The sequence below is a fragment of the Salminus brasiliensis genome, chromosome 9 (genome assembly GCF_030463535.1).
Source record: "Salminus brasiliensis chromosome 9, fSalBra1.hap2, whole genome shotgun sequence".
Classification (NCBI taxonomy): Eukaryota; Metazoa; Chordata; class Actinopteri; order Characiformes; family Bryconidae; genus Salminus; species Salminus brasiliensis.
The window spans coordinates 22,796,777-22,813,385 of NC_132886.1; the positions used below are offsets into that span (position 1 = coordinate 22,796,777).

The 16,609-nt window shown below is 36.5% G+C and overlaps 1 protein-coding gene across 1 annotated transcript; it reads right to left on the bottom strand.

The window, feature by feature from the left end:
• Window positions 1-693: 693 nt before the first annotated feature.
• fcer1g (Fc epsilon receptor IgFc epsilon receptor Ig) lies at window positions 694-14,650 on the bottom strand. The gene is made up of 5 exons (XM_072687861.1): window positions 14,494-14,650; window positions 8,385-8,476; window positions 8,240-8,278; window positions 4,510-4,539; window positions 694-3,655 (listed from the first exon to the last, which is right to left on the bottom strand). The coding sequence occupies exons 1-5, from the start codon at window positions 14,555-14,557 to the stop codon at window positions 3,587-3,589; spliced, it is 294 nt and encodes a 97-aa protein (XP_072543962.1). The 5' UTR covers window positions 14,558-14,650; the 3' UTR covers window positions 694-3,586.
• Between the last annotated feature and the right edge of the window lie 1,959 nt (window positions 14,651-16,609).

Genomic DNA, 16,609 nt, shown 5'->3' on the forward strand with positions numbered 1-16,609 from the left:
ACAATAGATAAGGTCACTTACATAACTACACATTTTACACAAGGAACAGTCCTCAATGTCAAACATCTAAGGAGCACACATCCATGGCACAGTGGAAAGCCAAAGAAAATGGCTGACTTTAGCCTTTTAAACTTTACAACCAGCCTATTACAAGGAATCATGGAGTTCTTTACCTGTTCCCCAGAGAGTTTCCAGCAGTGTGTGATTGATTGGATTACTGATTTGAAGCCTTTTGGATCTTTGAATATTTGGTCCCTTTGGTTCCACCAAGACAAAACCACAGCATCTTTTTCTAGAGCTATTTGTGTTTGTTTTAAGACTGTGTGTGTGTGTGTGTGTGTGTGTGTGTGTGTGTGTGTGTGTATGAGAGAGAGAGAGAGAGAGAGAGAGAGAGAGAGAAATAGCGAGAGAGAAACAGGTGGGCTGGTCTGCATCGTATAACTTGGTGTCAAAACTAGTCTCCTGCATACGTTCACTTGAACATACAGATATGCAGGGGTGACAGTAGTGACAATTATATGCACTTTTAGTTAGTGGTTGAATTCCGCTGAAGTTCTAGCTGACAGCCCACATGGTCACAAAACAGGAAGTGAATCGGACACTCTGTGGTCGGGGGAAGGCATAAGGGCTAGGTTGCCATGGCAGTGAAAAGCAGAAATGCAACCTCAATTAGTAAAGACAGCATAGGCCGACTTAGATGGTAGCTAAAGTAGTTTAATCTGAGTAGAAGAAGACTTCAAAATGAAATAAAGCACTATACAAGATCACAGCACACCGCTTTTAACCGTGTGCATACATGAAGATGATGCACACAGACATAAATAAAGGTAAAAGAAAGGGAAACAAGGGTATAGGTCTTTTAAATTTTGGGGTAAGATCATTTGTTAATAGCACAACAATGTCAACAGTATATCTACTCATTTTCTTTTACCTGATTGCTAACAAAATGCACATGCAAGTTCATATTGTCACTGTCCAATAAAAAACATGTAGCATATCTCCAAAATGGTGACTTTACAGGAGAAGGTAAAAAAATGCTCTTAACTTTGAATGGTACAATGTACCATTGATGTACAGTTATAAAATTTAGTCCAAATAATTTCAAGTGTTTCTATTGGTCTATTTATCCTTAATAACCCAGTGTAACACAGCTACCGTATTCAAACCATGGAGGAAACTAAAAATGGACAAAAATGGAGACATGTTTTTTGTTGGACAGCAGCTATATGTACATTCCTAGAAATAAAGTGCCTGAAATGAAGCATAGACTTTATAGAAATCTCACAACATTACAAAGTTCTAGCTTCACATAGATTTCCACAGATTCCACTCTTGGAACTTAACTAATTTGTCATAGTTCTATATAGAACCATTGTCTTTACATAAGAATCTTTGAAGAACCCTTTTTAAGAGTGAACTGTTATATTAATCTACACATCACAGGTAAGGGAGTGTGGACACAACCTAACATACTTAGGTTTTCTGCCAAACTGTTATTTTTGTGAGTTATTTAAGCATAATGAATATTAGTTTTATAGAAGCAACCCACACATACCTTTTGTGAATCTTTCAGATTAAAGTGGACATAGTGACAAAGCTCAACCCTTTACTGGGTAACAGATGAAGGGGCTGGGTGTAAGAGTTGCTACTAGGGCAAGAACCTGGGACACAAAGTGTATCACAATACAGGGGTTATGGTTCAATGAACTGCAATTAGAGACAGAAGAATCGTAGCATTCGTAGCACATAGCAGATCAATCCCTTCTTCCAACTCTCTAATTTAGTCAATTCTAAAAGCTAGCCAGATCACATGGTCCATGTGGTTGCAAGTTGTTGGGGCCGCAGGGCGCTGAATGGCCATAAATTTCTCAATGCAGAAACCAGTTTAATTTTTTTTTTTACCGTGTTTGACCCAAACTCAAGTATTTGTAGAATGTGTAAAAGCTACTCTGCTTCTGCTTTGTGGTTAACACCACTGACTTGATATCCCTTTTGAGAGTATATCACTCAGCCCAGTAGAGTATCAGAACACAGCAGAGCTTGCAAACATTAGTAACAACACTGAGCTACACAGCACAGGACTGCATGGGAATTCATGAACTCTCACAGCTTGTGAGATTGAAAAAACAAATACATCTGATAATGCATTACAAAATTTGCATTACAAAGGTCAATGTGTTATCCAGCCCCACCCCCAATCAGAATTGGCCAATTGTGCTAAAAGATGATTAACAATTTTAATCAGCCCCCAAAACACTAAGAGATCCATCTCTAATTACGAGACTGTTAGTGTGATGTTCTGTTGCTAAAACATTGGGCAAAGGGAGACCCCTAGTGGTCAGGATTTGTCGCAGTGAAGTTTGATTGATTTGTTCGTGTGGCCGTAGCTGGTTCTGACAGTCACATTTTCTCATTCTGTTTGTGTGGCCAGGAAAACATTTGTCTGTAAGTATTGTCATGTTCAGTTGATGTGTATCTTGTACTGAAACTACCTCTGATGTAAACCTTGGTTGATAACAGAATAAGTTCTATATCTTGAGTTACTTTGTAAATGCTAACCGCTAGCATCTATGTGGAGTTTTCCATAGGCGTTAGCCTTAAGCTAACGTATTGGTTTCTATTCAATTTAATGTGCGGTGTCACGTGGGTGCACTGAGGAAACGAATGGAACTGATGTATTTTGTGTTTCTGCTTTGTAGTTTTACAGCGAGTCTCAAGTAAAGCTTTAGGAAGAATTTTGGCGTCCGGCTTTTCTTGGGAGACCTGTTGGCTATCTGCCGAGCTTGTAGCTACACACGAGCAGGGGCAGAATAGGAAGCAAGGCAATGTATTGCTTTTTTTTTATTTATTTATTTTTTAAATCTGTCAAAGTATGAAAACAAACCTTCATAGACATAAAATCTAAAATCTTAACTTTATAACATATATATATATATATATATATATATATATATATATATATAACTATATGAACATGTGCTTATGCACCTAGTTGCTACAATGTCGTACATTGAAAAACATTTGTGGATAAATACAGTATGATGAGTGAAAAGAGGCTGTATCAAATAAGGCAAATTCATTTCTGACCACAAAGCAAAAGAGCTAAATTTAGCACCACAATTCTGAAATACACACATATATATATATTTTGAAACAAGACTTTTCCTCATTGTTTTTATTGAGGTTTAGATGCATAACTGTGTAAAAACGAACCCCACCATGTGGAGGCTTTAGCTGGATTAGCTCTTACTGTGGTTGTTGACATGCTTCAAAAGGCTACTATATTACAGGCACCATGAAGGTGGTTAAAGTACTATATGAGTACATTTTTGTGGCTTATACACACAGTTTAGTCTTTGGAGTGAATTCCTTAGAAAATCCCCAGACATATCTGAATCATCGCATAGAAATAAGTGAAGATGACCAAAAGCATGCTCTACCTAAACTTCTTAACTACATAAAAATGTATCCAGTTTTTACCCCATGTTAGGTTGTGACTCACTCTCCCACCTACATGCTAAGAATGAATACCCATCACATCTTAAAGTAAGAGCAAAGAGTTGATACTTTCTGTTTTCATGTGAATCTATGCTTTGGTGTTCTTCTTGCTCATTTTGATGGTCTCATAGGGGTCTTCAGCATGAGGTGCAAGGCCCTGAAAGAGAGAGAGAGAGAGAGAGAGAGAGAGAGAGAGAGAGAGAGGATGTGGCATATGTCAGTGGCAATTGTAAAGAAACTCTACAGGCCATTTAGTGTGCCTGGTAAAGTAACAGTAGTTAAATTAGTGTAGGAAATAAATGTCCGGAATTCTAGATGAGTTTGAGGAGTGAAAATGTGTTGACTTTCTCTGCAGTGGAGTTTTTGTTTGGTCTGCCCTACTTCACTTACTAGCAGCAGTGACGGAAACCAAGGCGTGAAGGTTTAATGCTTGTGGCTAACCCAAGTCCAAAAATTAGACGGACATGTTGAGAAATTATAGTCTCTTGTGTGATCTAGCCTGAGTAAGCAGGGTGCTCACAGACTGTAGCTGGTGAAAGTCACGAAATACCAAATCGGTTATGCAGACATCTGGGTCTTATCCAACAACTTAAACCATTAGCATTGTGTTTTCACAGCAGCTGAGCAGTGCAGAGTTGTGCAGTGCAGTCAGCTATAGAAATCAATATACAGTATATACAGTGAATATATAGTCATGTGAAAAAGTGGGACATCCATGAAAACCTTTTATATATATATATATTTAAACATCTGGACATTTGATCTTTATTTAAACAATATTAAGAGTTGTAAGTAATATAACTAAACCCATACAACTGAAGACATGTCTTTTGTAAAATTATTAATAGAAATGCAATGTGAGAAAATGTGCTTGTGACAAAATATTTAGGACAACCTATGTCTTAATAACTGGTATTTCCCCTAAAATAACTTCAGTTAGACATTTCATATTTCCTTGTGTGAATCAGAGAGTTCTGACTGTATCTATATAGGCAAGATACTGAAACTTACCTCATAAACACCCTCTCCTGCTTCATCTTTCTGTAAAAACAAAAATAGTTGGAGAATGTGAACAACATATAGTACTGCAAAAGAATTAGCTTGACCTGAGTGGGGAGTTTTTTTTTTTGTTTTTTTTTTGTTTTTTTGTAAACCAGCAAAAGCTTACAAAAATGCACAATGATTACATTTCAGTGACACATTGTAAATAATGGTAGATTTAATTCAGGCAGTAAGTTTGTTTACAGGATAATTCAAAATAGATGTCCTGTTTATCTTAGCTGGGCCCAGCATAATGCAGAAAAGTATGACCACGCATCTGCCTTGTAATTTATATAGACCAGGCCAAGCTTTCGTTTTAGTACCTATTAGCTGTTTGTTGTGCAGAAAAAAGAGATTGAGGACAAACATTTGCTTTTTCGTCTTAAATATTTCAGAATCTAAAGCACAAGTGTTTAGTTTTATATGATTTCATTGGTTTACATTAGCTTGAAGAAGATGAGAAATTATAAAAAAAATAATTAAAATCTTGACTACTTTGTTTTGTTAATGAATTTTCTTTGTTTATTTATGTTTAAACTGAAATAAAAAAATTACATTAGGCTATAAGAGCTTATTTTAAATATAAATACATGCACACTGTCTGTCTCAATATTCCACAAATCCATATGACAGCTCAACTCAACATTCAATCAATTGAATGTTGGAAATAAAAATAGCCTGCAATCTTTCATTATATGCAGTGTCTCCCATAACAGACTAAAAAAAAAGCTACAACAAATAGTCAAATATGATTCAACTGACAAAACTGAGCCGGGAAGAGCCCTAGTTTGACGTTTACTGAAGCAGCCTTGAAGTACCCTCCAACAGTGTAGTTGTAGAAACTGCTATTTATTATTCAATCATCATAGTAAGATTAACTTTAGCAGATGTGAAGAAATGTAGCTTTTGCATGGTAGGGTCAGGGTCATGACAGGGAGTTCAGGGTTCTTCCGTGGCCTTCCCAGTCACCAGAACTAAATTCAATCAAACACCTTTGGGATGGGGTATGCTGTTCTATAATACAGGAGATTAAAAGCATTAAAGTGCTTCTGAAAATTTAGCAGGAACTGCTCAATCATGTCTACATGGACCAGAATCCCCCAAAAATATCTCCAACATGGAATTCATTCCATTAAGCAAAAGGGGGCCTTATCGAGTGTTACTATAGTCTTCCTAATAAAGTGTGTGTAAAAACAAATACAGTATTAATAAACACACAGCACAGTGAAAGCATGTTGAATCATATCCCATGATCTGTCACCTTGTAGAATGTTTCATGATGAATGAAAGGTGAACAAGGCTATGTTCACACAGCAAGGAAAGCGGCTTACGTTTAATTATATTAAGCAAATCAGATTCTGAAATCTATGCTGTTCACACTATCTTTTCATATCTGACAAATGTCTAAACAGTTCATGCTCCTAAACTGACACGTATATGCAAATGAGCAATGCTTCAGGTGATTCGCTTATCCAATGGCCATTTCCCTAGTGGTCATGTTAATGTGCAGTGGAGGCCGGCTGCAAATTTAGAAGCAGATTATTTTTATGCTGTCAGCCATTTTTCCATCTCCGCATGATAAATGGCGCATTGGAGAAGAAGACATAAGGCAATCAGACATGTATCAGATATCAATCGGAACTGAAAATGTCATTGTTTTGTCTGTGTTACATATAATTTGGATTTGGCCAACTTTTACCTGCTATGCGAACGTCAAAGTTATTGTGGACTATACTTTGATATGTAATCTACACATGTCTCTTAAAAAGTGCTTCCGGCACCCGCAAAACTAGATGAGTGAAGATATGCATGCTGTAAAGAGCAAAAAAAGAGTGGAAAAGTAATGGTACCAAAAAAAGATTTCAAAAGATAAACTATCAGAGCCTCTAAAAGTGATGTTTCACATCCCCTCAAAAATGTTGCTCAACAAGCCTCAACTGAAACCACAAACTTGCAGCCCATGCTGCTAATATTAGCCAGTGTTGCTTGTGTCCCTTTTTTTAAACATTAAACTCACATTGATAAAAAAAAAAAAAAAAACACCCAAGTCATATCCTATTTCTGGCTTAACTCCTCCAAACTGTATAGAGATATAGGTTATCTTTATTTAACTTTCTATAGAAGTCGCATTAACTCATTCAATTAATTCCTATTAAACCGGAGTAAAAAAAACAACACCACATTACACACAGCCTTTTCTTACTAACCAGTAAGTAACAAGTACCTTTGTACAAAGATGATATCTAAATGGCCGAGAGCGCATTAGACTGATCACTCACTCTACCATTCTTAACTCAATGTTGCTTTTGGGGAAACAGTGCCCTGATGGACAACAAAAACATACAGTACATAAGTGTAATGTTTGCATTTGTTGGAGGCTCTGAATGTTTTGAAAGAAAACAACTTTCTGGGAATTTAAGTCGTTTTTTGCTAAGTTTGGTAATAAGTAAACAGTATGTCAGATTTGTAAGACATTCTTTTGGCAAGTACTTAATACACATAGGTTCTTTGATGTCATTACTGCCAACATATTAAAGTTATAAGTAAAAGTTGGAATGAAAGTATTTGAAAAATATTGTGATGTTGAATTTTGTCATTACTGTCCAGCTTTTATTATGTGCATCAAAGCAAAGTAAAAAAAAAAAAGACAGCAGTTAAACTAAATAAGAAGTGAATTCTCACTGTGAAACTCCACTGTGCAGTTGGTTAAATGTAAGCAGTACTCATTTCCCATTTGACTGGTTCTTACTTCCCATTTCTTATTTGCTGTATTACATGGCCACTTTTGTACCAACCACTAATGTTGCCAAGACATCACCACTCATTACCACCGTTATGTGCTTTCTATGTAAGAAATGGGAATGTGGTGTATAAGAATGGTGTTGTGGTATTAATTGTATGGACAGTAATTATTTTTAGTTGGTTGGCTGAAATGTTTGTCATTTACATAAGAACCAAGAAACATCATTGGCTCCTTTTTTTTTCCTGTCAACTTCATTGGTCTCTTGCTTAGGGCATGTTTGGCAGTGGCAGCTCATACATGCTATATAAAACTGCGCTGATCCATAACATCAGAACAAAGCAGTTTTGTACATTTAGAACCAACACGCCAATAGCTGGACACTACAGGTAGCTTACACCATCCTGAGGCCAAAGTTGTTCCTGAAATGTGGAAATATACTGTTTTCTGCTGTTTTTGAGATTAATGGGACTTTTTGCTTCATTCTAAACCTTGCTAACTTTATGAATTTTAAAATGATGAGACATGTGAACAGCTAAGCATATGTGTTCATATTTTAGGTCACATTTTAAGTCAATTCTGTCTAATTTCTCTGTTTATGAATTTCACTTTTAGCTAGAATTATTTTAAATAGTATTTTAATTATTTTCAGTAAATTAAGTACATTAATTGTTCAAATACATGATAAATGTAACAACTACAATTATGTTTAAATGTTAAGTAATGTTTTTAAGTTGTTTCAATGTTTAAATCCATATTTCAAACCCAACTCCACATATTATCACTACTTTGTCACCACAACTGATTCCAAGTAAACATATTATCTGGCATTAAGAACTCAGCATTAACAAATAGGCTTTTGTAAACTTATTTTACATGTTTACAAGAGATGTCAAAATGTGCTGTCTGGCTTTCTAAATTAATGTGAGTATATAATTTTTAACCAGCATTTATTCTTACCTTTGTGTAAGCGCTGCTCTGTGCTCTTTCGTTCTGTAACTGTGAAAGTGAAAATATGATTTAGCATTGGCAGTATGATTCACAATATACAAAACCACCAATTCATGATTATAATAAAGAATGAAGAGTGAATTAAAGTGTGTACCTTCATTCTGCAGTAAAGGACAGTTAAAACAACTCCATAGATAAACAGTATGGCATCCAGGATATAGCAGATTCTGGGCTCATCCAAAGCAGCTGTTAAAAAAAATAAAGAGGTGCCAATATTAAAGAATCCTCCTCCTTATTGATATTATTATTATTATTTTCCTTTTAAATGGTGGCACATTTGTAAGGAACATGCAATTGTGGGATGAGCAGCAGAGCTGAGTATATGGGTTGCGGCCACATCTTCTCTTTTTGTTGTAATTGCCAAACCACTTATTTTGCTTATGCTATTGACACTTGTTTTGAGCTTCTGGTACCCCAGGTACGCAAAGATCATTTCCTCACCCTGTCAGCACTTAGGTACCATAGGCTGTCTTCTACAGATTTGTAGTCTAGGTTTGCAGGACGACAAGGCCGGCGGCTCTCTGCCCAGACAATCCGGAATAGACTGCACACAGCCAATCTCCGGTCTCATCGGGCTGCCAGGAGACTTGCCATGCATTGGAGGCAATCTCAATGCAGAGAGATATCGATATGGAATTCTGCAACCAGTGGCAATCCCATATCTCTACAGTCTGGGACCGGACTCCATCCTCCATTGCTATAACAACGCTTGCCCCCACAGGGCGGGGTTTATCAGAGACTACCTTCAGATTTTGGGAGTGGAGAGGATGGAATGGCCTGCCAGCAGTCCTGACCTCAACCCCAAATAACACTTGTGGGATCAGCTTGGGCGTGCTGTGAGTCCATGAGTGACCAGCACAACCACGCTGGTTGAAGAATAGGTTGCCATCTCACAGCAGTGTGTGACCAGGCTGGTGGTCAGGCTGTGTATGGTTCTTCCACACGCTACTGATTGTTAAATTGTTAAATTGCCACTTCATTGCCAATCATCCATTCCACCAAACACTGCCTTTAGTAGTGGCAACCCACATACTCAGCACTGCTGCTCATTCCACAAATGCATGTTCCTTACAAATGTGGGACCCTTTAAAAAGTTAATTAACAGGTATTTCCAACAGTATATGATGTATTGCCAAGACATCCACCAAACACACATTTCCTTACTTTTTGTGCTAAATTGATATTGTAAACTATATATCCTAGTTATCATGGGTGTAAAATGAGTAAAGTGAGGATACAGGTGGTCCAATACAGATGGTAGGGTCCAGTCACAATGGGCCTAAACTCAAAGTTCCAGTGTGATTGCTCTGCCAGCACTGCTGGTAGTTACTTCCTTTAGCTCTGTTGCCATAATACTGAACTGTTCTCAGTACTGAAGCTTGTTCATATAAAAGATTCCATCATTCTATGATAACTTTATTATCCGGGCTTTATTATATTTCAGACATACTGTGGCTCACCCTTGTAGTCAGAGCTAGGGCACATTCCTGTCCCTAGCCAGGGACGTTTTCTCCATAAAGCTTTTTTTTAAAGTGTTAAGTGAGGTATTCTGAGTATATTGGTGCTGTTATGCAAAAACTTTGTATCTCTGTGTTTTTGAATGTGTTTTTTACATTGTGTCAACATGTCATGATGAATGGACAAATAGGAATGCACCAAAATGACTGAAAGTCTTTTCACAATGACTTTCACTTTTGTTGCTGTTTTGGACATATAAGTGTCACAATGCCAGTGTTAAAAACTCTACACTGCAGATAATATAGGCAATATAGGCAAATGCATCATGTTTGTAACAACTTGGGTTCTGTTAGTTCTTATTTTCAATTTCTGTAATTGGTTTTATTGCTACTTCTCTGTCAGAGCTGAGTTTCTTCACCCAGCCTGAAAACAATGTGCCACCAACTACAAATGTGTGTCAGACAGACAGACAAACAAACAAATGTCCTGAATAAGAATTAATCTTCAGCTGCTACAGTTTAGATATTTTAAAGCGGTAGTGACAAAAGCTGATGCGTAGAAGTGTTAATCATTTGAGCTGTAAAATGTTAGTTTCTTCCTGCTTTGTTGAATTTAGTACAGGCCAGTCACGCAGTGCTACAGAGGCATCTTTCACACTACAGACCAAAACCGACAGAATAAGATTTTAAAATTGATCAGTTTGATGAATTTCCCAAACCAAGCTGCATCTTCTTTTACACCTTTGCTCTTAAAGCTGTAATGCTGGCACATTTGTTTCTGCACTTTTCAGGCTGTGAAAACTGTGAAAGACAAATGTACTTCTTTGAGTTATGGTGTTAAACCACAGGCTAAAACTGCATGGGTCACTTCATGTTTTGCAGAACATAGCTAACCACTTTAGCCAGTCAGCATGTGACCTCTATTATACTAACCATATACCTCATATACAATGTTTATGAGAAATGCGAATAGCCCTTAAACATCACTCCCTTCACATCAAGCATTTCGATTCACTTTGCTACACGTGAACAGCAACATGCCTTTTCTAGAATATAAAAAGACAGATTGAACAAAAGTCTTACGAAAGTCTTATACATTGAGATATTTGGTGCGGGCTACATTGAGCTGTTAGTGCAGCCTGGTGCGGAATTCAAGCAGGTATGAACGAAGAGAGATTTCAGTTTCATTTTTATAGGCCTTCATGCCCTGTATGCAGCAGGGCTTTAGTTACAATATCATCACAAGGACCTGTGTAGAGAACTGTAAGAATTTCAGCACATACTGAAATCTCAGTTGATATAATTACTTAAGGATGACAGCCACCCTAATCATACCTTTAGAGAAACCGTAAAGACATTTTCAGAAAGGCTTCATCAGAGCACCACCCAGCTGTAGAGGCAAGTGAGCTGTGTTTGAAGTGAGAAGTTCTCACAATTTGTTTGTTTAAGATTAAGCTGAATACTTTGTGTGGAAGGATGTGAGGAATTGTTGTGCAAGTTTTAGGTGTTTTACTCTGATTTTATTTCACTATTATCAAGTAAACTGTTATGATTTAACTGAATGATAAAATACCATTTATTATGGAAAAAATACTTTAAAAAGGCGGGTATGTTTTTTTCTATAATTGCAATAGCGGCACTTCCTACATTATCTTTTAGCGTAAACAAAAGCTGGCATTACGGTTCACAAAAATATATCTAGTACTAATTAGTCCTAATTAGTCCTGGCATGAGCCATAGCTGAGGCTGGTAAGTGCACTCAAGAAGGCAGCTGCTTGGATGCCTTGCTGCTGACATTGTGTCATAATTCAGTACCTTAGATGGCAGTATTGTGATAAAGGTACAGTTGAAACCAGATGTTTACATACACTATATAAAAGACACATATGCATTTTTTTCTCACTGTCTGACATGAAATCAGAATTAACTTTTTAGCGTTTTAGGTCAATTAGGATTACCAAAATTATTTCTATTTGTTAAATGCCAGAATAATGAGAGAGAGCAATTTTTATTACTTTCATTAGTCAAAAGTTTGGATGCACTAAGATTACTATGCCTTTAAACAATTTGGGACAGCCCATATGATGATGTCATGTCTTGGATAGCTTCTAATAGGTTTATTGGCAACATCTGAGTTAATTAGAGATGCACCTGTGGATGTATTTTACGGCACACCTGAAACACACTGCTTCTTTGTGTAACATCATGGGAAAGTCGAAAGAAATCAGCCAAGATATCAGAAAGAAAATTGTGGACTGGCTCATCCTTGGGTGCAATTTCCAGATGGCTGAAGGTGCCTCATTCATCTGTACAAACAATTATATGCAAGTACAAACCATCCAGCAATCATACCGCCCAGGAAAGAAAGGCTGGCTGAAGCTGGTAAGAGTGTGTCATTATCCACAGTGAAACGAGTACTGTATCAACATGGGCTGAAAGGCCACTCTGCCAGGAAGAAGTCATTATCCAAAAGAAACATGAAACATGAGCCAGTTTTAAGGTTTGCAAATGCACAAAGGCACAAAGACCTTAATTTTTGGAGACATGTCCTGTGGTCTGACGAGACTAAAATTGAACTGTTTGGCCATAATGTTCATCGTTACGTTTGGAAGAAAAAGGGGGAAGCTTGCAAGCCTGAGAACACCATCTCAAATGTAAAACATGGGGGTGGCAGCATCATGTTGTGGGGTTGTTTTGCTGCAGACTGGTGCACTTCCATCACAAAGCCCTGTTCTCAATCCTGACCCAAGTCATACAGTTTAAGGGTAATGGTACCAAATACTAATGAAATGTATTTAAACTTTTGACTTTGAAGCAAGTAATAAAAAGTGCCTTAAAATCTCATTAATCTGGCATGTGGAAAATATAAATAATTTTGCTAATCTTAATTGACCTGAAACAGGAAAAGTTAATTCTGATTTCATGTCAGACAGTGAGAAAAAAATGCATATATGTCTTTCATATAATGTATGTAAACGTCTAGTTTCAACATGTACCTGTAACTGGATTAAATTTGCGACGTGCTTTGAAGGCTGAAAATGTTGCCAGGATACTGACAACTACTGTTAGCTGGTGGCATAATTAATTAAAATCGTAAGACATCAAATGTATATATGTCTGTTATATAGAAACTCTAATTTCTGGATTTATTTTTGGTGAAAAACACTTTTTGTCACTGTTAAATGTACTAGACATTATGGAAAATATTGGAAATATGCCATGGGATGCCAAGGATTTTCTGGCATATTTCCAACATAATGTCTAGTATATTTAACAGTGACAAAAAGTATTTTCTACCAAAAATATATCCAGAAATTAGAGTTTAGAGAGAATTAGTTTGTACAAATATTACAGCTGTTTTAGCTGATAAATGTACTTATAGTATTTCACTGTCACTGAGTCAGTATTCAACTATATACTACTTCATGGTTTGACAGTTTTCCACAGTGAAACGGTTAAAACATTATTTACAATAATAGCATCTACCAAAAGTGGCAGAAGAATAAATATTTAAATTTAGTCATTTTTGCCTTTTTCTACATAAATGTTATTGCACCATGATGAAGGAAAATGCTCCAAAATAATCAAACATTGACTTCCGTTTAAGGTTTTTTCTTCTCCTATAGTTTTTTTTTTTTGTGACTGTAAAAACCTTGTATCTCTGAAATGAAGAAGTGATATTGGCATCCTTCAGCGCCATCAACGTTGCGTAACTTCTACAATAAAATGTATTCAAATCTGGATCTCAAATTCACATTTATTTTCTTAATTTCAGTTCAAATTAAACAGAATAATTGATTGTGCCCATTGTGAGAACTCCATTTGCCACAGAGCCACAAATGATACAGCTTATGTGACTAATGAAATACTTGCAAAATACTGGTGTGGTACATTACCAGATACAGTGCTGATTTCACATGTAGCTAGTTTAAGTGACTTAACAGAGTTAATATGCCAAAGTCTGTTTTGATAGCATTCATTGTGTGTTATAGATGTTTCCCCCCAATTACACTATATGTATCCCCATTCTAGTCCTGCATTGCAGCAGTCTAGCGCAGTTTGGTTATTTCCCTGGTGATTTTAAACACCTGATTTAACTCATTTAGTTGTCCGGTTTAGTATGTGCGTTAAATCAGAGAATTGCCACACTGTGTCGGACTGTCATCCTACAGAACCAGAACTGGGCAACCCTGTTCTGTAGATAGGCAATGCAATGTTTAGGCCAAAACAGTTAATGAGCTGTGAAAATAGACTGTGAAAGTTTATTTGTGAGGTACAAATGCCCCTAAAGGGTTTACTGTTGTTTCATTGTAGAGCTCTGTTTACATTGACTGAAGCTAAAGCTTTTTCCACTGCTCTTAAGATCACTGTAGTACTCTGTAACTTTCTGTGACTCTGGCTGTATGATTCTGGTGTTAAAGTACTGAAAGACCCCAACTTCAAAACTACAAAGTCCAACATGCTCTTTATCCAAAACGGAAAGGTTCAAAGAACTGTTACCCTCTTAAGCTGTTGTGGTTAGATACTTTTCAGTCAGAGTAAGCACTGACATGCATGACAATACAAGATTCAGTGGTTATGTATATAAAACTGATCATCACTCACATACACATAGATGACATACATCAGTCATTTTGCCTACTGTCATCAAACCATAACAATTTAGTATGAATCCACTTCAGGTCAAAAACCACTCACACCATAACATCTACTTCCAGAAGGGTAACGACTAAATGAAGCGCTTACCAGCACTGCCAAAGGTCATCCACAGCGGGACAAGAGAAAAGAAGGAGAATCCAGGATTTTTCATAATTGAAACGTAGGCCTTACAGAGAAACAGAACCGCAGACTGCGATGGACACCAAGCTGAGGGGCTTTCAGGAAACTGACGTGAAGAGAGCGTGAGAGGTATACAAAGGGAAGTTGTGGTTGGTATATGTCCGTTCTGAAGTTTAAGCTAACCCCACATCGTAGTGACGAAGTGAAAAAAAAGCTTTAAGGTCTACAGCTCAATGTTTTAAGTGATAATGGAAATTTCTTAGACTGAGGTGTCATTCTGTTATTTTGGCATGTATGTTAGCAATAGCATTAGCATAATTTAGAAGCATACAGTGCAGAAGCATTGTAGCACAGTAACCACAACATTTGCTATAAACAACAGTAGACGGAGAGTTTTCAGTTTATTGGAAAACACCTACCATGTACATACATTTTACTACATACATACATATTCCTGATTGCTGATTTTTTTGTCTTAACTTAATATTATAAAAATTGTGATATTTTTTGTTATTTGTTATATTTATATATATATATATATATATATATATATATATATATATATATATATATATATATATACATTATATATATTATAAAAATATTTTGCTGCTGTCCAATGAAAAATATGTATCTCCATTTTTGGTCTGTTTTTAATTTTCTCCATGGTTTGAACCCTGTAGCTGCTCTGTATGCTGTGTAGATTATTCTGGATGAAAAGACCAATAGAAATGCTCTAAATTACTCTGAATAAACTCTTATTTTACATCAACATCTATTCAAAGTTCAGAACATTTTTGCAATCTCCTGTAAAATCACCATTTTGGAGATGTTTTTCCCTGGATAGCAACAAAATCTAATATTATTATGTGATATGAATATAATATCAGCGTTTATTCGTACTTCTTGGAATTAAAGTATTTTATATTTATTTGCCAAGTGGCATTGAAAAATGTCCTTCCTGTCGCAAAACACCTGTGTCAAAAACACCTTAACATTAACCACCTTAACTCTTTACCATAAAAAGGAGATAACAAGCAGATGTTGTAACTCATGTTGGAAAAATGATTTCAGTTTCTCTTTCTTAGGAAAGCTGAGGCCTTATTTTATTAGATGTTTAGTGGATATGTAACAGCACAACATATAAAATAAAACTGCACTTTGCTGTACATTAAGTTTAATGGCAGTAATGACTTTAGTGAAGAAACTTGCAAATTGTAATACAATTTTGTCAAGTTGTCAAGTTGTTGTCTCACAGGCTCTTAGGAGATACACTATGTGTCCAAATGTTTGTGGACACCACTTCTAATGAATGCATTCAGCTACTTTAAGCTGCACCCATTGCTTACACAGATGTGCAAATGCACACGCACAGCTTGTCTAGTGCCTGTAGAGAAGTGTTGTTAATAGAATAGGACTCTCTGGAACAGATAAACACCAACCTATCAATACCATGTCTGTGTGGGCTAGAGGGGTATAAAACCACACAGCACTGAGCATGGAACTGTGTTCTCTGGAATGATGGGATGAGTTGTGGTCATCCAACATCCTGACCTCTGTAACGCTCTTGTTGCTGAATGCAATTAAATCCTCACAGCAATAATCCAAAATGTGTGTGTGTGTGTGTGTGTGTGTGTGTGTGTGTTTCGTGTGAGCATTTACACATCTGTGTTAGCAAGAAGTACATTCTGAAGTAGCTAAATGCATTCATTTGATATCCACAATCTGTACATGTAGTGTAGTATAACCATATTTAAAGAACAATTTAAATACAGTGTGTATTAATGAATACATTTTCATAAAATATTGCTGTATTGGAAGAAATGGTAATGGCACTAAATAAGTGTTCTCCGTCATCAGGAGGGATACATTACTAAACAATAAATACAAAAATATACACATGCAAATATGTGCATGTGCATTTGTGTGCATGAAGGCTGGACCATTAAGGTCCAACTAAGTTATTGTACTAACAGTAAATGGAATAAATAGGTAGAGTAGTGATGCACTGTGCATGTAAATGAAGAGGAAATTAGGGAGTTCAGTAGTGTTTTATGAGGAGGACGAGTCTGGTTTTGTAAAC

Coding starts and splice junctions, on each gene's coding strand:
- fcer1g (XM_072687861.1), bottom strand. CDS start 14,557: ATGAAAAATCCTGGATTCTCCTTCTTTTCTCTTGTCCCGCTGTGGATG. Junction 8,477..14,493: donor GATGACCTTTGGCAGTGCTG/GTAAGCGCTTCA, acceptor TTTTTTTAACAG/CTGCTTTGGATGAGCCCAGA. Junction 4,540..8,239: donor AGAGCAGCGCTTACACAAAG/GTAAGAATAAAT, acceptor TTGTTTTTACAG/AAAGATGAAGCAGGAGAGGG.